The sequence below is a fragment of the Pomacea canaliculata genome, linkage group LG8, assembly GCF_003073045.1.
Source record: "Pomacea canaliculata isolate SZHN2017 linkage group LG8, ASM307304v1, whole genome shotgun sequence".
Classification (NCBI taxonomy): domain Eukaryota; kingdom Metazoa; phylum Mollusca; class Gastropoda; order Architaenioglossa; family Ampullariidae; genus Pomacea; species Pomacea canaliculata.
This window is the reverse complement of record NC_037597.1, coordinates 22,595,659-22,622,108: the sequence shown is the minus strand read 5'-3', so window position 1 is coordinate 22,622,108 and position 26,450 is coordinate 22,595,659. Positions and strand designations below refer to the sequence as shown.

At 34.8% G+C, this 26,450-nt stretch overlaps 1 protein-coding gene across 4 annotated transcripts in view; it reads right to left on the bottom strand.

Moving 5' to 3' along the window:
• Positions 1 to 26,450, bottom strand: part of LOC112570837 (regulator of G-protein signaling 22-like) — a 33,439-nt gene that overhangs the window by 2,334 nt on the left and 4,655 nt on the right. Inside the window, exons 4-30 of one of the 4 annotated variants that reach the window (XM_025249477.1) lie at positions 25,463 to 25,731; positions 24,998 to 25,142; positions 24,784 to 24,824; positions 24,460 to 24,532; positions 23,764 to 23,992; positions 23,434 to 23,582; positions 22,609 to 22,794; positions 21,500 to 21,647; positions 21,227 to 21,354; positions 20,721 to 20,741; positions 20,023 to 20,100; positions 19,188 to 19,348; positions 18,892 to 19,051; positions 18,645 to 18,755; positions 17,733 to 17,747; positions 16,221 to 16,422; positions 15,918 to 16,015; positions 14,999 to 15,148; positions 14,423 to 14,582; positions 14,019 to 14,153; positions 12,927 to 13,184; positions 11,794 to 11,913; positions 9,779 to 9,970; positions 9,460 to 9,558; positions 8,909 to 9,092; positions 7,762 to 7,907; positions 392 to 403 (exon numbers count right to left, since the gene is read on the bottom strand). In XM_025249477.1, the coding sequence (XP_025105262.1) occupies positions 392 to 403; positions 7,762 to 7,907; positions 8,909 to 9,092; positions 9,460 to 9,558; positions 9,779 to 9,970; positions 11,794 to 11,913; positions 12,927 to 13,184; positions 14,019 to 14,153; positions 14,423 to 14,582; positions 14,999 to 15,148; positions 15,918 to 16,015; positions 16,221 to 16,422; positions 17,733 to 17,747; positions 18,645 to 18,755; positions 18,892 to 19,051; positions 19,188 to 19,348; positions 20,023 to 20,100; positions 20,721 to 20,741; positions 21,227 to 21,354; positions 21,500 to 21,647; positions 22,609 to 22,794; positions 23,434 to 23,582; positions 23,764 to 23,992; positions 24,460 to 24,532; positions 24,784 to 24,824; positions 24,998 to 25,142; positions 25,463 to 25,731 (3,670 nt within the window). Of the gene's footprint in view, positions 1 to 391; positions 404 to 1,038; positions 1,048 to 7,761; positions 7,908 to 8,908; positions 9,093 to 9,459; positions 9,559 to 9,778; positions 9,971 to 11,793; positions 11,914 to 12,926; positions 13,185 to 14,018; positions 14,154 to 14,422; positions 14,583 to 14,998; positions 15,149 to 15,917; positions 16,016 to 16,220; positions 16,423 to 17,732; positions 17,748 to 18,644; positions 18,756 to 18,891; positions 19,052 to 19,187; positions 19,349 to 20,022; positions 20,101 to 20,720; positions 20,742 to 21,226; positions 21,355 to 21,499; positions 21,648 to 22,608; positions 22,795 to 23,433; positions 23,583 to 23,763; positions 23,993 to 24,459; positions 24,533 to 24,783; positions 24,825 to 24,997; positions 25,143 to 25,462; positions 25,732 to 26,450 lie in introns of all 4 variants that reach the window. The other 3 variants (XM_025249476.1, XM_025249479.1, XM_025249480.1) reach the window with 3 other exon arrangements.

Below are 26,450 nucleotides of genomic sequence, written 5' to 3'. Positions count from 1 at the left end.
AGCAGTGTGTGCCTATAAGAGTTTTATATATAAGGTGGGTGCATGGCTACACACATATGCACTGCTTTGGTATACATGTATGTACACAATAAAACATGGGCTGTTTGGCCTAAGTTTGTTATCTTATGACATAGCTTTTGTTATTCAAGATTGTTTGATTAAATCTGAAACTACATATACTAATAATTTTATGGTACCAAAAGTATTACTCATTCCAGACTAAATAATAAACTACAGTATGTGAAATGCACCATTTCTGTCAGCTGCATTCTAGTAATGCCTCAATAAGCATTTAAAGCAGCAGTAAAACTTACATTGTTAAGTTGCCTTAAAAGCATTTAGAAGCCTAACTAGAATGATGCTTATTTACATTACTATTTATTATACTTACACTCCATTTATCCTGCAGCAGCATGACAGAGAGCAATACATCATCCACTATTCTACATTTGTTATCAAAACTCATCTGTTATATATATAATTATATATAATGTTGACTCCTTATATATATATATAAGCACACACTTTTAATTCACCTATTAAGTGGAATCATTCTTTGATGCATAGAACGTAATGCAGCTTTTGTTCAGAACGGAGCTTTTCAAAGGGATAATTGAAGGTAGACAACCATTACAAACTATACAGTATTTTCCCCCATCCCCCTCACCAGTCATTTCCATTACCTTTCGCTCTCTATGTATATATATTGTGTGATTTGGTAAGTTCTTGAAAACAAAACCGTTTTCAAATATAAAGCAAAAGTGCTGCTCACAGTTTGGGAAATCAAGCTTACCATCAACAGCTGGTTCAGTTGTATGAAGGAAAGTGATTTAATTATTGTTTATTATGTAACAGGGACAAAGATGATATAATGTTTTAGACTAAAAATAATTGTGTAGAATTAAAAAATTCATTTTCTACACTATACTACATGTGAATGAAAGCAGTCAGGGGTTAATTAAAGATAAAGGTGCTTAAAAGCGTAAAATGCATCTACATTTGGTGATTACACGTGAGATACTAAATAACAGTACTTACCTGGACCTCCTATAAACAGGTAAAGACAAGGTATCACTTTAAATTTCACATAGAGTGAAATATATATATATCTGTGGACACCAAACTACAATTTATTTTGAGGTTGCTTCCCAACAACCTTTTATATCATTTAAGAAAAAATACCATTTAGAAAAATTCTAAATGCAAGACAGGCTAAAGTTTCGTATGCTTTACATTAACCTGGAGAACTTTTTCGTGATCTACTTGAGAACAAATGAGAAATGGCAACATGAGAAACAACAAATGAAAGAAAAAATACATGAACTGAAATAAGGATTTTATGCACAAAATTTTATACATAGATTATTACCCTTGACTGGTATCAGAGAAGTGACTATGAAAATTTATATTAACCAGCTTTGTAAGGCATTAAGCGCCACCTCTGATGCATTGGGTTGCTTTGTAAATATCCCTTTCTCAATGGGACCACAACTTGCAGTGTCTCATTCTTTCCCGAGTCAATTTCTGAAATTTAGTTCTCACGGACTTAAAGTGCAGCTGAACAAACTTCACTAAATTAAGAGCTATGTTGTTCTCTGTCAGCCTCATCATGCAATAAAGTGAGGGTTGGCTGTCCTTGGTTCAGCTCTTGTCTCGGATACTCTGTTCTTACTTTGCATATGGCATCTGTTTACAGGGCTGGCTGCCTTGCCTTTGATGTAGCCTTAGTTGCTGGCTGAGCGTAAAACACAAATTTCCCTCCCCTCTCCACTGAGCTGTTCAGGGCATTTCACTGGCTCCCAGGTAGGGCACATGCAGAGTACAAAGTGGTCTCCCTTTCTTTTCAGTGCCTGAACTGAGGTAGTTTACTTGACTACTTAATTTGCTCTATTCACCAGGTTAAACCATTATAGTGTCAAGATCTCAAGATGCCTTTCTGCTTAGATTTCCACTTTAAGCAAGCAATATTTGGACCCACAGTTTGGAATTCTCTGCTAGTGCCCTTAAGGCATACAGACACAAGGAACTTTTATAAATTAAAAAAAAAAAACTTTTTATATCAGACCTTTTCCCAAAATATTTAACATATTGACTCCCTTGCACGAGCTTGCATATGTATATTTATGGAGGGTGTAGTGAGTAGATTCTCAAACCATAATTAAAAGTATTATTATTATTCAATGAAAACAACTTATGCCCCACTCTGCACGTAAACATGAAACCATATGATGTTTTATCTATGTGATAAACAAAATGAAAAAATTTGAATAAAATAGGAGGAATATCATAGACTTTGTGTGCATACTTGTTTTTGTGGATATGTGTTCAACATATATGCCTCTGCACAAATATATTCATAAATCTACAGCAGAATCAATAAAAACCAGCACTAGAAAAGCATTTTCAGACAACACACCATCAGTAGATATCTACTGGCTCTATGATAATACAATAGTATTCATTCATATGTATGCTTTTGGACTTGCTTAGCCTAATATCATCCCAGCCTGCAAGAACTCTTGGGTCCCTCATGGGACCTCTTCGGGAAGAAAGTTGGGTCCCTCTCGGGTTTTGGAGGCGGGACCCTAAGGGGACCTCTTAGGGAATTCCCACGGGTTCCCATGTTTTCCCACGAAAGACCCACCCACCTTCCCACCGATCACCCATGAGAAGTCGTGTTTTCCCATCAAATTCCCCACTCCCACCTTGCTGCATCCCTCACCCTTTCTCACTTTTACTTACACTGGTACACAGGCTTGCACACCATGAAGAAAACATTCAACAGCTTTTCAAAATCTCGTTTCCTCACAACCCATAAATAGTAGGCAAGAGATATCATTAAACAATTTTATTATTTACAACAAAAAACTATTTTAACAGTTTATATTATTTAAAGCATTAAAGTTGTTTTTGAACATAAGCATTCATCCAATTATTTACATAAAAATTACAGTCAATAATTTTTTACCCCATGAAAGTTATTTTTGAAATAATTATTTATAACATAAAGTCAAACAATTTACATAAAAGATAGAAAAATATGACACCAAAAATCGATCCATGAGTGGTGGAATCCCTGTAGAAGAAAAGAAAAAAGTTACAATGTATTTACACATTTTGATTTTTGCTGTGTAAGTAGAACTAACCTCTCACATAGATGAAAGCTTAACTCTTTCTTTATGCACTCAACACAGGTGGCCGCTCACTTGTTATGCAGTATTCACATTGGGCTGATGCATTGTTGTAATTTTGTTTAGGCCTATACAGCTCGTGGTTTAAAAGAAAAACTTAATAAATAAGATAGTTTAGGCCTTTATGAATACAATTATCTCCCTTACATGACGAAGGACGTACGTTTGAACGAAAGTCTCGCCGATATTCTATACTGGTGTCCAGACACTTAATCCCCAACGCTTCAACCTTAAAATGAAATTTTAACTATAAAAATTATGAAGCCAGCGAAAAATTTAATTGCAATTCAAATAATTATTTTCATATAAACATCACAATAAGTTTTACAATTAAAATACTTTAACTAATGTTGTAGATGTTCAAATGACGTTGAAGTTAATAGCATGATTTAAATATTATTAATGTATTTCAATATTTATTTTAATTGTAAAACTTATTGTGATGTTTATATGAAGATAATTATTTGAATTTCAATTAAATTTTTCGCCGGCTTCATAATTTTTATAGTTAAAATTTCATTTAAAGGATGAAGCGTTGGGGATGAAGTGTCTGGGGATTAAGTGACTGGGAACCTTCTACACTACCTGTCCTTTTCGATGGTACACATTGTGAACATCATGCATCTGAAACGTCGAATAACAAAAGAAAGAACATCCCAGAGGATATTCCTGCTTCAGATGAAGGAGAATTTGGCCACGAATGGTGCAAAAATGGTTTTCATCTGCTCCCGAATTTTTTGTTTGAAATGTGTAAAAAAAAAAACATTTTCCAAAACTTCACATAATATACCTAATTTTGTTGGATTATCATAAAAGTGAGTTCACAAGCAAGATTACGGTAAAATTGTTCCACTTCTAAACATTTTGATCTGTCATAATCAATTTAAATTGCTGTTCTATCTTGTTTAGTTATTTTTTAATAATTTTTTGAAAAAGGGTAAATTCATGCGTACAGGGGGGTTTGACCGCCTTTAGCCTTGTGTAAAGAAAGAGTTAAAGCTTTCATAAATCTACTAATTACTAGTGAGATTACAAGAACTTGAAAAAGAGTCGAATAAAAAGATTTTTAAACGGTAATGTCTTGATGGCCATTTGTGTGTATAAGAAGTTTTGGATAATATCTGAAAGTAACCAATTAATCTTTAGTACAAAAAGTAAAGTAAATAGGCCTACTGAATAAATCCACGAAGAATAAAACAATGCTCACATTAATAATTTTAACTCGACAAACTCATTTTGTAATTCCACTCACCATTAGATGGCATCACCCTTCGAATCATTCCTCAATCCATGTCTCTTGGACTGCAGCTGTGCACAAATAGAAATTGTAAGGTAGACTTAAATGCTATTGTACACAATAATAAATTTGTAAATGTAGAGTAAATAATACTGCTATTCACTATTTTTTAAAATTGTTCGGAAACTTTGTCCTTTTAAGTTCATATTGACGTACACCTCAAAGAAATCAAAACCAAACAAAAACTACGCACCAATTAATATACTTCTCAGCTGAAGTGACTGGAAACTTTTTCTCCTTTGGTTCCACTGAGCCAACTCTGAAGAAAGCAGCCGTTTTAAAATTCTCCGCACGAGAGGTGCTGAACCTGTTAAAAAAAATCTGTAGTTGTTTCCACCATGTAAAATACTACAATACAAATGCAAAATAAATTAATTCACTGGATTGGGTAAGTTTAAGATATAATGCTGAACCCTACTCCACTGATGAGGGATCAATGGTTGCATGATGAATATAGCTACAAACCAGACCCAGTCTCTTAAATAAACCCTAGTGGGACTTTAGAGAAAATAATGGCATTAAGTGACTCAAATCACCAAGTTAATTAAGAGTTTAATCAAAGCTATTCTTTATGAAAGTAAAACAATTTTAGTGGTCATAGTTAATAGACACACAGACTGCTCATTTTGACACCATGAAAAGCAAGTGACAGAATTATTTTATAAATAAAATCTATGCATATAAAATACTACATTATTTTGTACTTCATAAAATGTGTATTATTTTTAATGCAATATTACACTGACCACACATTCTTGTCAGGAGAGTTAACCTGTAAGCCGATGCTATGCCTGCCTGTTTGTTAAATGGTTTATCAAGACTGTAAAGCAAAACATACATATTAACTGATATATTAGCTAAAGTTAAAGGTAACATTTAAAAAGGTGTCTAGTACTAACACATTATACTTAAATGACATACCACTTTTGTTCTAATTCCTTTCTTCATCAGCTCCTCTTTCCCCATATTTTGAAGAAGCAGGGTGACCTGATTCAGTTTGTGAACTACATTCTGTAGTGTTTTGCTCTGCTCATCAACTTTGCTGAGAACTCTGTTCAAAAATGTATTTGAAATCAAAATATTACTTTTAGTCTTAAAAGTAATGACAAAACAAAACTATGGATGCAGGTCTATTGACAATTTTTTTAATTAACAGAAAATGTTTAGATGGATATAATAAGGATGTGCATGTACACCATTAAAAACACAAAACCTGTGCTTGTATAGTGATCCTCATGAAATCATAGAGGGAGACAAAATAAACTTACTGGTAAAATTCACTGAGCCAGACCTAGTCAGTGTGATCTGCAATTAAAGATTGTTATAATTAGTTCTTTTTGTAAATCATGTAAAATAAAATGAAAAAATGGCATGCAGCATTTTAAGAGAATAGAAAATATATGTGATCAGATAAGTGATTGTTAGAAAAATGACAGACTTTGACAAAGTTCATTGCATAGCTTTGGATTTCATACATTTTGTTTTAATTTCAAAGTGTATAAGTACAAAAATAAAATTCTTTCTTTTGCTTTGCAATAATTTTCCAAAATTTTAGTTGTTCAGAAAGCAATGTGATTGTCTTGTTGCTTTCCCCTAGAATGCACCAAGACGTTTGGTAATCGCAGCACCACTGTTATTGAGAAAGCAGACGACGAATTTCAAGCATGACTCAATGAGTTCATGTCATAGATTTCAACTTCGAAGTTAATCATCAATTATACGAGAGATTGTGTGTGTGTGTGCTTTACCTCTTGACTAGTTGATTTGAACCCATCATGCACTGTCACCTTGCTTCTGCCAATCGTATTCTCGCTCAACATTTCGTTTCTGTAATTAGTAAATACGTGCAATTAGTAGGCAAGAGATACGATTAAACAATTTGATTATTTACAACAAGAAGGATATGGTTAAACCATTTAAATTATTTACAGCACATATAGAAGACAGCGTCATGTAAAAGCGAGTTGCCAGTGGATGTATGTGTGAGACCTGCCGGGTACAACACGTGAAACATTTCACAAAAAGCACTACAATACTTATATATGATCATAAATTATTCATGACTATCCACTGTTATAAAGTATAGTTGTTTTAATGGCATCTTTCACTTAACTTTATTAAGACTTACTTCAGAAATCGGCGGTGTTTCACTTGAAGATGGACGTACAGTTCAAAATGTCCGCGTGCAGGTCAAAGTAAAACCGGCCGATGTGACCTTCCTATGACCCGTACACGCGGGGAGTGGGTTGGAAAACAGCGGGTAGAAGGATGCGACACGATCACGTGGCTACCAAATCGAGAGCGGCTGAAGAAAAAAAGCGCGATGGACGCGTCCGTTTAGGATCGAATTACACGCTTCCCATCCCAAAGTCTCACTTCCCTATCGGGGCCGTTCAAATGCCCAAAGCCCTTGCACGCTGGGATGTCTTTAGGTTACAGCAGCTATAATGTCAATTTAAGGTCCCTTAAAATGATGTGGACAAAAATCAGGTAAAAATGCCTTTAGGCATGACTAGCACATAGATCTGTAATTTGTATGTTATGAAAAAAGAAATTTTAAATGCCTTCATGGAAACTCATTCAGAGTAAGAGTGGTTCAGCAGCTGATGCAGTTATTGAATAATCTAAATTAGCAAGGGCCATTTATCAGTCATGGAAAATTTTAAGTGAAAATGAATGTGATCTGAATCAAAGGGCCATAATGGAATAATTAAATTTAAAACATGCAAAAAGAAACAGACTAGCAAACTCTCAAGTGCTCCATTTGCACATTCCTACGTGAATGGCATACTATGTGCTGGAGATGTTCAAAATGCACTACTGCAGTCTCTGCTCCCCTTCCCACAACACAAGCTGGCTTGTAGCATGTAACAGCATGCAACAACTTACAGCTAGAGACACATCTACTTGCACACATCATGTGACAAAATTTATGCTGCCACTGTGTGTTGAGACCTGTGCTGACACAGACACCTGTGTCTGAGCAGACAGGGGCTGTAACAGTATTGTTAAACAGAAGCAGAATTTCAATTGCACAAATTTTTTTCTTCCACCAGGTTTGTATTTAGCCTTGTCAGACATTACTGTTTGCTGCATTGTTGTCTGTTCTCCAAATTTACATTTTAAAAATGGAAAGATGTTGTGTTATACTTTGTTTTAGCTTTCATGTCAATATTTTTATCTCATCACTAGTTAAAAACTTTTCTGGGGTTATTTGAGTTATATCTCCCATCAGCATCATTGTCCTCCACAAAGTACAACAGCAAAATTTACCCTGTACTTGATGCCATCAGAAAGGGTTATTGTGTATGTGGGAATAGCGCCCTCTGGAATGCTGGGTAGGAGTAACTCAGTTGAAGGTATTTGGTAGTTCTGGATGTTTTCCATTCTTCTTCTCAGCATCTTGTCAAATTTTGTCACTGAAAACAAAAAAGGTATAGAATCTGTAACACATTAACAGAGTGTAAGACATTTGCATCATAGTTCTATTGTTTTGCTTATTTGCACCTTAGTTTTACTACATGTAACAGAGAAATATGGGGTAGTTTGACCAGTCTCCCAATTCTCACCACAACTTAACACTGAATGCTGTCATGGGTATAGTTGTTTTAATCCTGTGCAATCAGATGATTCTGGTAAGATCAAAACATACACATTCCTCAAAACACACTACTCGATGGGGTAAATCTGTCTCTTAGACTGGCCCTGTCACTTGCTACTCCACCCTCTTATCCCTCATACCCCAGATTTTCTAGAAAGTAGCTCAGCTGCCTTGCTGTGTGACACCCAGCCATCTCCCTCTATCTGGGTGAGCCATAGGACACGGTCGGTGGACATCCCATACTTACCCTATTGTGACTCCCCTATGTACATAGTGGTTTCCTGTGTGTACGTATGTTTATCAAGCCCATTCTGTCCACCCTGTACTATATATATTGTAAACATTTTTTGCAAAAAAACTGCATATGAATATTTTTTTGTTCTCACAAGAAGATAAAACCTTTACTGCTGTTTTGAAATGAAGTTGTTTTATCAGGCACCAGTTGAAAAATAGGTGCAATGCCATCTTTGCCAAGTGTAACTGCTTCATATGTGTATGTAAGATGAACAGGTGTATGGGCCAGAACTTGAGTCCATGTGTAGTCTTTGAGAATGAAAATTTTCTGTGAGAACATGCTCTGCTTTGTGGTAACACTAAAACTGCAGGCGACAAGGAATTGGTTGCCACAATAAAGCTTTTACATGCTACAGCTATGCTTATAGTGCTATCTTCATGAACTGTGTGCAAGCATTTGCAAGGCAACCCTGGTTAAATTATCATAAAATACCTCAGTTAATTGATCACCTTTTAGAAATATATTTACCTAATATTGAAATTTTAACCAGAAATAAATATATTAGCTATATTAAATCAGGCTACCTGGTTTTTTGGAACTCTCTGGTACATAAGATCGCGATTTACGAAAGCCTGCCCAGTATGGAAGTAGTTCTTTAAAGACTGCAACTTGAGCTTCATCAAATAGGGAGGGCACCACATCCTTTCCAGCCAAGTATCTCTGCACCGCTTTTATTGTCTTTTGATGGATGTCAGGACTGATGTCAATCTAAATAATTATCAAGAATATAATGAATCATAATTGTAAAGGCAATCTTTTGGAAGATAAATGTGCACCTAATAAGCTAAACTACTTACAAAAATTCATCACATGCAAAATATTACAAATTGTTAACAAGTTTTATTTCATGTTCCAGTCTCTTTATTATAGGATGTTATACATAAGTTCCACAAATAAAGGTCTCCAAAATGGATTTTGAATTTTTTATTTTTTTTTTTAGTGTGACCTTGATTTCCAGAGAACATTTTGTTTTCTTGTTATTAGTGTTCAAAATTAGTATTTGTCTTGTGGTCACAATGCTTTTTCTCATGGCAGCTGTGATAAAGGGACTGGTGACAACACTGTATTGTAATACCTGCAGTGGTGGTGAATACACAGACTCCAAGAAACAGTCCATTATAGACTGTACTTTCCGCTTCAGCATCTCCTCATCAGAGTACGCATGGCTGCAATCCTAAAATAATAATATAGACATTGATTTTTCCAGAAAACATTTATTTTCATCAATTTTTTGTATGAATATTCATCAGTAATGTAAGACCAGTTGAAATTGTGCATCACATCATGTGTGTACATGAATATATATGAAATGTTCTGTTTAAACTTTTGTTATAGAATATAGGGGGAGTAAATTAAAAGAGCTGTTCTTCGACCTTTGCCTCCTGAAAGCTTACCTTAAACTTTTGCACCTCAATGTAGAAGAAGAGATCCTTGTGTATCTGTGGCATACCATCCACTTCTCCATGCTTCAGTATGTACTTGTAGAAATATAGCATGAAAATTGATAGCTGGCCCGCTGCAGACTGAGCTAAGGTATGCAGGAACTCATTCTTGTCTTCACGAGATGGTTGTGCCCGACCTGTGACCTGCCCATTTATATTTTTCATATATCTTTATTCATGCTGCTGTATAATTAGAAACATATAAAGGAACCTAAATGATCTTTACTTGCTTAATTCATGCTTTGAGTTTTATTTCATAGTTTTGTATGATTTCGAAAAAATTATTGTTATAAAAGATGTATCGTCATTTCAGCATTTTAATTTTCCAAAGGTATCTGTCCTTCCATCTGCAAACTCAATAAACATCATTATTATTCAAGTTTATAGTATAAATAATAAGCTCTTCCTTGAGGGGTTAGAGTAGACATTAGCAGACTGGGCCTACTATCACAAGTACTATAAAAAATGTGTAAGAGAATTTTTTTCTACCGTCGGTACATTAAAGATCAATTAAAAATGATCGTAAGTGCTTCAAAATGTTTGACATATCACTAAAGATAATGTGCTCAGTGCATCTATCTACACATACAAACATTAAGATAGAGAGAAGAGAAAGAATGAAATAACTGTGTTTTTATCTTTTAGTATTTGTAATTGGATATTGGTGTCTAAATAGGTATGTCATGCACAGCCTTTTTTTAAAAAACAAATTTGACAAGAAGAAGTGCTTCTGAAAAACTTATGTTATTAAACATTTTCAGTAATTGTATTACTGTAGCACAAACACAGAATCGTATCAGATACCAATAGAAAAGTTCACCAAATATTTCCCCAAACCTGGTAAATACAATCAGATAATATAAGTGAACTGTTCACATTTTTTTTTCTTGCTAAAAATAATTTTCTCCATTCATATCACAAATGCAGTAAGTATATCTAGTTTATATTAAAATTAGTCACATTTTTCAAAACAACTTATCTTAAGATGTAAAATGGTCTATAATTTGTCATAAAATGCTAGCTTTGTTAAGTGAACCAGAACATTCATATATCACATAGTGATAATGTTTTTTCAGTCTCATATTCAGCAGCACTTTTCCGTGATTTATTTTGAGCTGAAAAAAATGTATATGCTGAAGATGTATACTGAAAAGAAGTATCACACAAGGCACATACATAATAAAGCATTATCTGTGCACCAAAGCAATGAAACTGCCAATAGTAGCTTTAAACCCAGACCAATTTTTGTGGTCATTTTTAGTGATTATATGTCAGTTCATGTCACTGCAACTGCTCACCAAATGTGAAAAAAATGGCATTATTTCATGGTCTTTTATGTCCATGTCCCATAGGAGAAATTCCTTGCATGTTAAACAAGACTTTAAAAAAAGAAAATGATGTAAGAGGAAAAGTTTTATGAAATTAATCAAAGGCATCCTTCCCTAGATAAGAACTGATAAAAATGACAATAATGATTAAAAGTAAAAAAAAAAAAAGGTTCAAGCAATAATTATGAAATATGAGATGTGTATTATTTAAATAAGACAATGATAATTTTTATATTATTTTGTTACTGTATCAGAATTTTCAAATATGCTTCCTTATGGACTAACCCTTCAGTGCATAGACTTCTCATTCTTCTCACATTTATAGGGGAAGAGAAATAAAACAAGAAATCCTTGCACTGAAGGGTCGGTCCATAAAGAAAGCAATGACAGAATTTCACAGATCAATTAATAGATATCAAAAAGACATTTCAGAGCTTCACATCTATGTTAGAATATAACCCATGACACCCAAACATCTAAAGGTGAAGAAGTGTAGGTCCAACAGGATGCAATATTCACACAAGCATTCAATTGTATAATATATGTGTGCAGTATGTCCATGCTGGCAGCAATAACGAATGTTACAATTTGCAAAGCTGGCAGAGTTCCTTTTAAAGCAGCCATCAGAAACACTTATACCTTGTTTCTTCTGCTTCTTCGTTGGGAAGGGAGGGATAAAAGTGGGGTGTCAAAAGTTCTGCTGGACTGAGGCTGACCCTCAACACTGGCCAAACGTGATGGTGTGCTCTGACTGTCTCCCTGAGTAGGCACACATTCGCAATCAGCCATCACAAAACCTAATAATAGCTATCTTATGTTTTGCAGCTAAAAATATGACAAGTAAAGAAGCAAATAGTAACAAAGATATCCAAAAGACCTAATGGTGCAGTTGTGGACTGATTGACTTTACCAGGATTTATACTTTAAGGATAAGATGGTTTAGATATTTTTAATATTACACATGAATCCGTTATTAGACTAATCATTACCTTATCTTCAGTAAAATCTAAGTAGTCACATTTACTGGGCAACATTCTTCAGCTTAGTGACACTGGACAATTACAGCAATATAGCAAGACAATAAAAGAGAGGGGCAAGAGACCAGGCTAATCATAATATCTTCCTCCCAGCAACAAATCAACCCATCTAGAACAATCACTGTAAAATCAAAAACTGTACAAATAAATTAGTATCTTTTATACAAGCATGTCAAACAACTTTTTGAGCATCAGTAGATGAAGCTTAATGTTTAAAGCTGCAAAAGGATTATTAAGATTGGTGTAACTGTTCACAGCAAACACCTCAAGATCTTCGTTGTGTGTGAATTGTAAGGCAAAGAGGAGGAGCATTCTCTGCAAAAATCTGCTTCCTCCACCCATTTTATTTTTCTGAGACAATCTCATTCATATTGTTCTAATGAGCAACTAATTGTCAGAATCACTCAAACTACTAGAATGTAATTCTTATACAGAAAAGTGCACTCCATCACACAAAAGCTCTTTACAATATGTAAACAGACCACCAGCAAAAGGCATTTCAGCCTCTTATTAATGAAAATGCACTGCAAATGTGACATGATACATAAATATCTGAAACAATATGCTGTATTTAGAAAGTGTTCAGACATACTTTGGGGGGAATTTTGTTAAGAGGTATTAAAGAAAGCGAGAAAATTGGCATTGCAGTCGTCATAAGAAGCCATGGCATTTAGTATCCTCCTGCAGGAGATTATGGTCAGTATGCTGCTGACATGATCCAAGACACCCATTTACCTTGCCAAAGACAGATTGAGAGGACTCAGACACCCGGCTTTCAGGAATCTTGGTAAAACCATTTAAAGCTACAAACTTCACCTTCGTATCAGACATTGTTTTGCTGGGCGATTTTGTCACAGGGGAAGGCAGAGGACGAGAGAACTTTCCTACTTGCCCACCCTCAAACAAGTTTACTTTCACAGAGGTGAATTCCAGTGTGCCAATTTTCTGTACACCTTTCTCCTCTTCATTTTTGTCTTGTTTCTCTGAGGGGTGCTATGGAAAAAGTTTTGAGAATAGTACACGATGGGAGACAAAAAACACTAAAAGCTTCCAAAAAGGGATTCAGATGAAATTTAAACAGTAGGATTGTAGCCAGTAAACATTATTCAAACAGACTAGGAAAAAATACTTTAAGATAATTACCTAAAAGTACTCAAGTACTTTGAGTATTTTTGTATTAAAATGTGCTATCTCTGTTATTCATCAAAATTTATTCATATTTCCTAAAATGAACTATTTAACTGCAACAAATATTCCTTTAAGTGGCAAAAAGTCAAATTTTCAAACTTGTAAAAATAATATAAACTATTTTGAGAGAGGCTAAGATGTTAAAATGGACTGATCCTCATATGCAGATACAGTGTTATAATGAGTGGTAATAGTGCTTATGGTTATTATTCAGTGCTGGAAAAAGAAAGCATTCAACAATGTTCACAGTGTAAAAATCAAATTAATCCAGGTCTAAGTATTCCTTACTTAGGCATCATTCTCTCCTCTGAAAACTTCTGTCATTGGTCCAGTGTTGCAATAGTTAGGTTCATTTCAACAACACATTAGATATTTTGGAATCAGATATTATGCAAATTGTTCTATCTTTACATGAGATATCTGCTTACAAGATCAGCTGCTTCGTTATGATAAATGGCTTGATGTAAAACACCAGGCTGCCATTTCACCCCCTCCCCCCCAAAAAATGAAGGATATATGGTCTTCTTGGTGCTTTAGCGGTCCAATTTCTAACCCTTAAAACTGCTAAGTGAAAACAATAAAGCAGATGTGTACAATTATTGTAACTAATTATGAAATAAAATTCATAGAATCTACAACCTTGCCACGACTGGCTCCTTTGCGCTTGTGCCGAGTGGAGAGCAGAGACTGGTCTGAACTTGTTCGCAACGTGAGCTCAGCTTGAGACATGTTAGCTAATTCTTGTGGCTCAACACCAAATTCCTCTGCTTGATGCTGAAGAATAACCAAACAATTATGGTGTTTATTATCTGTAAATGACTGAAGGGGAAAAAAAAGTGAGATATAAAGCAGACTGGTACCCAGAATCATGGCAAAACTGACTGAAACATTAACTTCATAATTTCAAGCTCTCTGATGAAATCTGTGGCTTTCGAGTCTGATCAAATGTGACCTGCTTAGCTGACCATAACATTGACACATTTTCACTCAAATCACAATTTAATATCTGAGATAAATACTGGAGCACATTAAGAATGACATACACTGAGAAATTCTTTGAATGTTTCTTCCACCTTGGACAGCACAACTTTCTGAACTTCTTTCAGTGTGTTAGATTTGGGGCGATCATTTTCTGTAGTTACCATTTGAACAATATCTTCATTCAATGGTATAAACTTCTTTGAATGTGGATCAAGGTATGTCCTGCAACATTAGTTTAAATTGGAATCAACCTAAATCTGAAGCTTATGTTTCTTGTATAAGTTACAGTCAATTCAACTCACATCCAAGTGAAGAAACATGAAAAATTGAATTACAATTATTATCAGTGAAGCTGAATTTTGTTTTTAAAAATGTTGAGACTAAAAAAGAATGATCCTTTTAAGTGAAAGCATGAACTGCCCAATCGCAATCTAGCAGTACTGTTCCTATGTGGTCACCTGCAACTAAGCACAAAAACTGAGCTTAACACATCATTACACCAAAAATAATAAAAATATTAATATAAACTTTTTTTAAATAAAATATGATATGTCACTTTACACTTTAAAGCTCTAGCTCTTTGCTCTGCTAGTTTGAATTTTTTCCTTCTGAGTCTTTTGAGTACATCATCCTCTCACTTGAAGATATGTGCAGAAGCTGCTTCCTTCTTTTGCTTGGAATCTTTGGAGGTCATGAAGGTTTCAATGTCTTGCAGCAAACTTATCTGGGGCTGTATGTCCTTCTGTGCATCAGTCTCATTCAGATACTTCCGAAACATTGACATAACTCTGGAAAATTGGTTTTAAACAAAAAATCAGCATTAAAAAGTCTATAGCACATATGGCAAAATAAGGCAGGATAAGAGTAATATTTTTAATACAGTGATACCTCGGTTCTCGAACATAATTCGTTCCGGGAGGACGGTCGAGAACCAAATTGTTCGAGAACCGAAGCAATGAAACCCAAAGGAAATAATGGAAACTGGATTAATTCATTCCAAGCCCCAGAAAATGCCTATTTACTGGCCTAATTTGTATATAATATGTAGAAAAACATGAGTCTCAACAAGAAATAAGAAATAAAAGTGTATTTATTAAAACAAAAACAAAAAACAAAAAATGTACTGTACAGTACAGTAAATTGTGTTTCATTTACTGTACCTGTACCAAACTTTATGGCAGGAGGGAATGAATGCGGAGGGAGGAGGGAAGGGGGATGGTTATTGTCACTGATGACGCAAGCAAGGCACGCTGGGCAGAATGAACGCCATTCGGCTCAACTCGGCTCATCTCGGACGTTCGGATGTTCGAGTTCCAAATATTTGTTCGAATTCCAAGACAAAATTTTCTCGAATTTCCTGGTCGAATACCGATTTGGTCGAAAGTCAAGGCGTTCGAGAACCGAGGTATCACTGTATATACTCAAAACAGATTATGAATGATCTGATGTGTTCTTAGTATAATTTATGAATATATAGCACCAACTGCATTCGTCCACTTATAATGTTTATTAATTGACTGCAGCGAGGACAAAATTTAAGAAATAAATAACACTGACTGCCGGTTGCTGGATAACTCGTGATATGTAAGTGGTTTTTCATCCATTTCTTTCATCTTCTCTTCACCAGGTATATTATCCTGACTCTTCTCTGCATTCTGTATAACAGTCACAGGACTATGTCTATGTAAGCAAGACAAGTAACCAGCCACAGTTTAAATATATTCACAAAAAATAACTTATGTCACAAAAGTAATACAAAAGCCCTATTCTGGTACAAAAGATTTAAAATTGAACTGTCAAGAGTACCAACATAAAACCAAGCATTTTAAACAAAGATCAAAGATTTATGAATTATCTCACAATTGCTTTGCTGTTTTTCTTGGCTTCCTTCTGTCTAGCATAAGCTGCCTTAATTGCTTTTCTTCTTTCACGCTCCATTTCTTTCCGCCTCTCCAATCCTTCCCTCTTTCTTTCTGCTTTTCGCTCATCGTCGATGTCTTCAGCAATAATGAGAGCCTTCTGAAGCCGTTTTGCTCTTTCTGATGCTCCAGATCCTGGGTACCTGTGTTTCACATTACAGCTTATGTTTATTGTTTCCAGCAAAAGCATGGATATTTCTATTACTGGAAAATATAAAGTACAAAATATATTTTAAAATTTCTATATCAATAAACAAAGAATTTAGGGATATGTAAACTCGATCCCTGATTCTTGAGTTCTAGTCTGAGCAAAACTAATATACATTATACACATGTATGAATATAAACATTTTATACGTAACATTGCTAATAGGGAAAAGGAATTTACTAAATACAACCACAACTATAGAGGGGAAATTTTACATGCTGTGAGAAAAATGTGTAGTATCAGTGTTCTCTTTATAATAATAAACATTTCTTCATAGGCTTTATAGCAAATCAACACATATGTTTTGTAACTGTATATCTTTACTGTGACTTAATGGCATCATAGGACAATAAACCAAAGCATTCTCCTACAAGCAAAACTGTAGAAAGTAAACAAAAAACAAAAAGAGACCCATAACCATGCATGGTATTATGTGTTGCTAAAAAAAATGGACCAAAATATTATTCAAATTATATTCTGAAGATGGTTGCAGACATAAAGAAGAAGTAGCCCCCAAAACCATTCAATGAACTTGTAAGTTTTATATGAATACATTCCTAGAATGCATGTTCAGATGATAACAAGTGTTGACAGAAGTTTCATGATGCATTTTATTTTTTTAGGACAGTTCTACTAATTCTGGAACCAACACTGTTATAAAGCATGAACATATAGCCTTTAACTTTACAGATCTCCTACAACCAGTTTTTAATATGACAACATTTTATAAACGGAAAAATCACAAGCTTGTCAGAGTGCATCTAGCAAAACAAGCTGAAATATAACCGCCACATTTACTGAAATACTGTATAAGGAACAAGTAAATGAACATGCTTTGCTACAGGATGTGTGCAGGCATTAAAATCATTTACTTCCACACCATGCTACTTGTAAACATGAAAGACTCTGTTAAAGAGCCAGAAAATTAAATATTAAAGACAGCAAAATATTTCACCATCAGACCAAAAAGAAAAAAAAAAGTAATACAGAGACATAAAATTACCAAGATACCAAAAAGAATGAAAAAAATACAAAAACACATAGTTTTCATTCAGTGGGCATCAAACAAAGAAAGCTTTAATTGAAGAAACTGCATATAATGGTCATCTTAAGAATTTTCATATTGAAGTACAAAATACACTACACCAAAGCAGGTACAGCTTAAGCCAAACCACTTAAATGAAATATTTGCATGCAGCATGATTGCATAGAAAATGCAGTCATCACACCCAGGGAGATAGTTACCTGACGGGCTGTAATCTAGAGTGACAGGAACAGGCAAGATGAACAGGTGAATAAACAAGATAAGCAGGTGAATATAGGTGCTAAGCAACCCCACTCATTCAGAATTGTCACCACTCATGTAGCAAGTGAAAATATGCATTAAGTGTATGGAGCATCACACAACAAAAAAACTTAACATTTAGAACACATACTACTACTCATTACTACTATAACTGTATTCAAGCAAAGATAAATCTTGGGGTTATTTTAATTCTATTTATTGATATGAAGTTGCTCAAAAGTTGATATAAAGGTAAATAATCAAAGGAATTACACACACACCCTACACATTGCAGCAAAGTTTATAAGATTTGTGTTCTTCTTTCCTTGAACTAATCTTACAATTCTTAAAACAAAACAGAGTTCTGAGCATGATTTTTCAAAGGGCTATGAAACTAAAAACCATGGAATCCATTTTTGCATCTCTGTTTTCTTGACTGAAAACAAAGGGGCAGACCTAACCCTTGACTGAAGCTGACTTAGTTTAAGTGAACATTATCATTTTAGATCCCCACAACAAAATGATTAAAAATCTGCCTTAAGATCAGCCATTCAAATTTAAAATATACCTTCAGCTAAAATCTTCAGATATTTCCTTTTTCCCCTGCAAGACTATTGTAGGGAACAGCAAAACAAACACAGCACAAAACTTTGTTTTCATCTCAAATATTAAAACAGAAAAGAAAATTCTCCTTTTAATAAGTACAGATGTAATAAGAGGCATGCTAGATGTTGGTAATGGTTCCATCTGTGCACATGGATAGGTCATGTTTGATGTAATGTCTGAATGCAGCTGTTATGTTGCTGGTGAGTTTAATTCAGCCTGTCTGAATTTAGAGCAGCATCATACCAAGAAAGTCAAACTACAGATACCTTCTAACCCAAGGTCGAGGTCTTTTGATTAGAACATCCTGGTCCGTGACAGTTATTTCAATAGCATCTGCTGTACTTGGTGGACTTTCACCTCCAACACGCACTCGGCAGCTGAGAATTGCAAGATTACAGTTATCTTTCCTTTATCTTTAGATCACTATACTGTTATACTAGTTAACACAAGCATCTAAATTTTACATAATGCATATGAAAATAAGAATGTTTTTAAATAAGCATTTCTACTTACTCTAGAAATGCCTTGAGATCCTTCTTTAGGTACTGGATCCATTCCTTTTCTAGTTTCACTACAGCCTGCACCTTGGCAGTGTCAAATACTGCTGCCTCAATGAAGTTTCGTGCTGCTTGCAGCATTTTATGTATATTCAGACGTTCTTTTTCTGATAATTCTAAGGACAAACATAGGGAACCAAGATCAACATCTCATTTTAAAAGCAAATTTTATGGTTCATAATTGCATGGGTGTCTAATTTTTTTTGTTTGCATATCAATCTTTCTGACTGAAATCTATCAAACAAAACTTACCAACTTTGTGAACACTGTCCTCAGACAGATATCTGTTGTAGATGGACCAAGCATGACAAAGACGGAGCAGTCGATCTACTGAATGATCTTCTGTTGCTCCAAATTCTGTCACATCTTGCCAGAAGAGCAGGCAGGAAAGGAGATGCTCATCATCTTGTCGTCTGATCAAGGCATAAGTTGTCATCAGCTACAATTAAACAATATTTACCTACCAAGACAGTTAAAGTGCACTGAAACTACATATGGGACTGGTTTGTTCGTAAGTGGAATTGGCAGTGGTAAAAACGCTGCATGCATTTTTGAAGTCATCTATAAAGAATGTTATTCTTAATCTACATTTGAAAATGTAACCCCATAACCTTTCAGTTGTTGGTGGGGCTAGTTTTCCTCCATGCCTTTTCTTCCCCAACCCTACAAGTGATTAGGTACCCATTCAACAGCTGGGTAAACTTGTAAGAAGTACATGGCACAGAATGGTTTTCAAATCAGCTCAAGTGTGTTCCTTCACCCTCAGACTCTGCTGCACTCAGCTCTCTGCTTCCCCCAATATTTTACCTCTTCCCTTACAATTCCCACCTGCAATTTCAAATGTCTTCATAGCTACTCCGTCAATACACCCAAACTGAATGGTGTTAAATAAACTAACAAATGGGGCAGAGACCAAAAAAAAAGGATTAACTGGTTTAACATGACTTATTTTTCCTTTATTAAGGTTTTATCATTATATATATATCATTAAAAAAAATGTATAGTCATGATACTCAATTTCATCTGCAGCTACTGATTTTATAGCCTGTACTGCAGGCCATTTCTTTTTAGTTTTTTCTTGACTCACTGAGAGAGGTACTGCTGGAAAGGTCCACCTGCAATCCGGTCTAGAGCCAGAGCAAGGAGAAATCTCTCCTTTGAGGATCTGAAAATAGTAAAACCAACATGCTCAGAAAAAAATGAGATCATCCCTTAAAAAAGAAGATTCTTCATTACCTCTGGGACCTTTATTAAAGTCATAAGATATCAGAAAAAAAGAATGTCATAATATTCTTGTATAAATAATGTAGGCTATAAACTCCATATGATACTTCAAATTCATGTACAAGATTTGTTTTGGTGGGACAATATTAGGAATAAACTTTTCTACTTCTATATTAAATTTTCACTTTATTCATCATTTAACATGAACCATTCAACTATTTATATAAAAAAAAATATTTTCTTTATGACATGCTAAAGATGCAGCAAACCTCCACTCTGATATTCACATGTGTCTGTCAGTAGGTGTTTGATCTTTTATTTCTTTTAAAATTGAAACTTTATAATTCTTATATATAATACAGTTTTGTACGTTTTCCTATGGTTCTTATAGTACAAAACTCATGTGTTAATAAAGCTGATTTAAAAAGAAATGAGATTAGCATTAATCTATCTTTCATGTAAAAATTAAAAGAGACATCTACAAAGTAACTTCTATACCAAGTTTTACTATGTTAAAAACAACTGAAGCTTCAAAGTCAGACGGTGCACTCTATCACTCACCTTGCAAACTGAATCCGTCGACTTAAAGAGAAAAATATAAACCACTTTGATAACAAACATGGATCTATGATTTTAATAACAAAACAAATAAAATGGAAATCTGTTCAAACCAAAGTAGTAAAATTACTTATAACCTGGATAGAAAAATGCAGGAGATTAAAAATGTTCTGTATACATTTTACTGAATGTTCTTTCAAGAGTCTCTATGGCCAGCCTGTAAATGAAGAGCACTATCACATCTAAGAAAGGATAACTTTCTCCTTTGCAAAGCACTTGCTTATCACCACTTTTTTGGCTGAACTGATTAATGATATCAGGCGGTTATGTATGCACTATAGCCCTGTGCCTCATGCATTTTTTTTTAAATCTGACTGGGCAAACTACTGTTGGTAACTCATCAAAAACTGTGTGTTGATGTTATGTACATGTTTCATGGTATTGCAAATGATAGCATTTAAGATACACAAACAGAAGCTGTTATAATGTGAACACTATAAAACGTTTACTTTATATGTGCTGACACCAGACTCCTTCGCAACCGGCTGGATTGACTGGACCTGTTAGGGTAGGCAGATGCCATAGACATGCTTGACCCTGCTCGTAAAAAATTTCCTCTGGCTTCAGAAGTTCCAATCTAAATAACGTAGAGAAAAAGTATCTCAAATATATTGCCACCACAAAACTATCCCTTTATTTTTACAATTTTGTTCTGCATGCTTTAAGAATGTCTGAGAAACTAAAATATGTCTAAAATAATGAATTCTATGACAGTGACTAACCTTCGAAAAAGAAAAATTTTTGGCTTCTTCTGGAAAAACTGGCATGGAATGTGCCAGTGAGATGGTAGGGAACATGGTGAACTGCTGAGGACTACGTTGACGCTTCATCTCTGTGTGCAGATGTAGTTCTAGGGCTTTGGCATCAACACTAACAGAAGCAAACACGAACTACATTCAGCATAACACAAATAATAAGTCTTAGGCAGATATCTTACTGGCATGTGATACTGGACTGTCATGCATAATTAATAAAGTGAATTTGTATCACAAATTTCCCTTTCTCAAAAGGTTCTATGTATTTTACATAGTCCAATAAATGTCAGCAAATAAACAGAGAGGGGCAGATCAAAAGACATAAACCAGTCAGAAAAAGATGCTCACAAAGCATGTCTGCAAAGCATGAGTTCACAGTTGTATATAATGATGTAAACTTTGTTAGTGTGGTATTCCAGCCAAGATTAGGCTCTCATGCTTTACAAACATAAAATAATAATTAAAAAATTCCTATAGCTCTCTCTGTGAAGTTAATGGCAAAACCAGGCCATTCTTCTGCTGGATGATGTTCATTGACCAAGACGTTGATGAGACAGATCTGCAGTAAAGTCATTTAGTTAGATCGATAATCAGAAACGTAGATCAAATCGCCAGGAAAACGTCCACATGATCACAAAATGAAAACTGCAGTACAATGCACATGACTTTCGCACTAATGTAAAGTCGATCACAGGGACATTGTAAAAATGAAGAAACTGTGATGGTGGTAGCCAGAGAAGACTAACAGTGATGAGAGAATTGATATCAGAGAGACACAAGAGAAATAAGAGGCCACAGGCAAGTAAATAGTCCAGCACAATGCAGATGATATCATAAAAAAGTATGTCAGTACAATAGCCACAAAAAGCACAATAAATCCAAACAGAAAACAAAAACACAGAGAGCTGGCCATTTCAAGCCTGACAGCACATGAAAGCACTCCATATTTCATGATATCCTGAAAATCAAAATATTTTATCGATTTAAAAATGCACTGAATGAAAGCTTGGTTAGAAGGTGGTGATTTATTTCTGTCCCATTTACGTTAATGAATTTAGGATTTTCCATGTTCAAACCTGAGTGCATCTGTTCTCTCACAATGAATCAAATAGCGTGGCAGCCAGTATGCACGGAGACGCCGTAGCACATCATACTGTGTCCTCAAAAAGATTGTATGGCTCAGTCCTACGCTGCTGGCAGATCTTGTGATCTGTTCTTTAGCATCTTGTGTCAGCTTCAGCTTATACTTGTCCTGAATGTCTCTGTCAGTATGGAAAAAAACTATCTATAGGTTTTCACCAGGAAAAGCCAGCACAAAAATCTCAATTGCCACGCAAGAATGCCCACAGGGTCTGTTACCTGAAAAGCATGAATCATGCTAGAAAATTGTTTTCCAAGAATGAACGCTATAAACAGTAAGTATTGTGACTTATTAATTGTTTCTGATCCCCATGACATTAAGAGAAAAGAAAGAGTACCGACACCAGCACTCAGAAACACATATACACAACACACAACACACTTGTGTATATGACATATAACACAAGAGACATATACATGCATGCGCATGAAAACACCTGTAATATAAACACTGATACATACTGTTGACAACATATTGTGGTTTTGACCATGAACCAGAAACCTATTGCTAATCAATATCTGATATTTACCTCATAAAACAATCTTTATAAATGGAATATCTGCAGCACTGGTAGATAATACTTTTCTAGATCAACAGAAGGTAATAGTATAATCCCGACATCATGTACATCCATAGCAGCTATAAGGTGCGCATTATATGATTGTTTTCTTTGCTGTACTCTTTAACAGTAGGCAAAATTATAATATATAGTTAAATAGAGTACTATTAAAGATACTACCTATTAACATTTGTCTCATACCTGAACAACATGCTAACAATCTCCCACTGTTTTGTGTCGTCTAAGTCCTCAATCAAATCTTTAAAATGTTCACAGTCAAGCCAGAACTCCATAAGGTAGTGTCCTGATGTGTCCACCAAAAACTCACGAAAATGCTCATATCCAGTCCGCTGTCATTAAAAAGGACAAGAAAAAAACTAACAATCTGAACAAATAATGAAAACTACAAGTACAAGACAAAATTTTTACCTTAACGTTCTGATAACTTATTTGTACGAATTTTTAAAATAGCATAGTTTCTTACTTCCAACATCCACTGACCACACTCACCTACCCTTAAATGAGACTTACACAGCTGAAAACCTGTTCCTTCATCTGCTGAATAGTCATCTTGAGGCGACCCTCCATGTTGCGCACATCTGTCTCTGTTTGTTCATCACTGATGTGGTCATCTTCAAATGTGACATAAGTCTGACCATTTGGTTCAGGTTCTTCTTCACCGAACATTGCATCGAAGTCGGGCAAGGGCATGTGTGGCAACTTCTGATATTGCTCATAGCTAATGGGAGCAGATAAAGCTCTGCAGACAATAATTATATTATTAGGAGAGTTTATCAGTATTTCTTAACATATGATGAGTTGGCAGTGATATACATACAGGAGACCAAATTTTGGGTGACTCTGCATATCTTAAATTGTTGATGAAAATTTTTTTTTAATTTTTTTCAAAAAAAGAAGTCTATGATAACCTAATTTCACTTTTATGTTCCCTGCTCTAGCCCAGCAAACACGCAAGATTCGGCCAAGCTTGAACCAAGCTTGGGTCAAGCTAAAATATTGGCCCAAGCTTGGTCCAAGCTTGGCCGAATCTTGCGTGTTTTCTGGGAAGTGACTGTCCATAATCTTCTGTGCCTAGTCAGAAGTAACACAACATCTCATCTTTTTCTATAACAAAGGAACTAATCTTTGAGGATGAATTTTAAGGTTTTAACAGAAAATAATTAACAGGAAATAAAAATATTAAATCCTGTGAGTTATAAAAAGCACCTTGCTCCCTTTTGGAAAGCCTCTTCTGTAGATGACTGCACTGGCCCTTTGCTTTGATGCGAGGATAACATACCTGTTTATTATGCACATAAATTCTGTTTCAGTGTTAAACTATTCATAGTTACAAGATGATTTTTTTTTAAATGTACACAAAGCACTTTATCAAATGAGTTGAAATAAGCTTAAATCTGTCTCAATGGCATATTTTTTCAGAAACACTTTTTTCCATGAACAAACTGTTCATAAATAAAAAATCTCACTCTTCAGACATTTTTTTTACTGGAAAATGAATAGGGTGATAACAGGCAGGACAACAATACTTACTGCTTTTTGTTGCAGGCATAACATCAGCTATGCTATGTGTTCTGAAATTACAAAATGATTGATATATGCATACACAAAAGTTTTTTGGGAAGAGCAATATGTTTACACAAAATCCCATACATACATCTACATGCACATGCACAGGCACATGAACACCAGCATGCACAAAGAGACTGACATACAGAGGACAGCCAACAGCTACAGTGACACATACCTAGCTGTCCTCTTGATCACATCAAACTGCTTTTCTATAGATTTGCTTCTTGCACTACTTGATGATTTTTGCCGTCGTTTTATATTACTAGAAGTGTCGTTGGTGTTGGAGCTATTATTATCTGCATGATAGATCATGTCATCATCTGCAGAACAAAATATGGTTCAAAATCAATCAAGGAAGGAAATGTGAAAATGTGGTGCCTGAAAGCCATGGATTTAATCACTTACTTCTCAAAAATACAATTAATTTTACTTTTAAGTAGGATTAAAAAGAAACCCAAGAACTTTGTGCATACAAGTATAAAATAATTTTCCACACAAAATGTGCAGTTTCACACACACACACACATATATATGCATACACAATACTACATATACATAAAATCACACATATATTTAAGCACAGAAATAACTGACAGCATTCTGATTCACTCTGAATGGTATATTGCAACTAAATGCTCACTATGAATAATTTTGATTGGCATGCTAAAAGCACGACTGCCAGGTCGCTCATAGTGGTAGAGGGCTGAGTAGTTGACTTCGCCCCAGAAATCATCCTCAAGAACATCATGTCCGCTATTATCCATGCTGTTACTAAGCGATGAAACATAAGTCTCAGTCTGACGGCTATAACCACGAATATTGCGACTTGAGCATCGGCTAGCAGAGTTGCGATCATCTGTTGGTCGCAGCAAGAGTTTCACAAGTTTTAGTTCTCGAAACAGTTGTGTTCTGCATCAAGAGAAAAATTAAGCATGTTGTTAGTTAAAGTAACTTTCTTTCAACAAACAATCACACACTAAAAACCATTTGCATGTTCTGATGACTTTTAATTGTTAATTAACGAATTAGAACATAATTATTTATGTCATAAGACTGAAATTGATTTTACAAGAATAAAAAAAATCCCTGTGAGGGCTGCATCTCAGATTCATAATATGTATGTTTGTGACAAATACCTTAACACAAATATTACAAACAAGAAACACAGGAAACAATCAAGAATTATGCCACCTGAAGTATTTCTAAATCCAACTGTATATTAGACCACAGAGGCTGGTACCTATTAGATGCAGTATTATACTTGGTTTTCATCCCAATGAGTAACTCTCATTCATTTAGACTTGATATGCGATTATCTAAGCCTGCAGGAGCTGAGGGTGACATAGACTTATTATCCTGTGTGTATAAAACTTTTACGAAATTCTACTGGATATACTTCATTCCTTTAGGATTTACAAAAAGATGCCCTTTCAGGATGGACTGAGATAGGAACAGTTGATTTCTACTTATTTCATACATTTCTTATGTGTTTGCTTTGTAGGTTTTTTAAAAAAATCTTTTGTTGAAAATAGCGTATTTCATGCATTCCAGTATAACTAGCTCAATATAATCCTTGTGTTACTAGTTAGTTTAACTTTTATGTAGGTTTTTGAAAACAGAGGTAACAT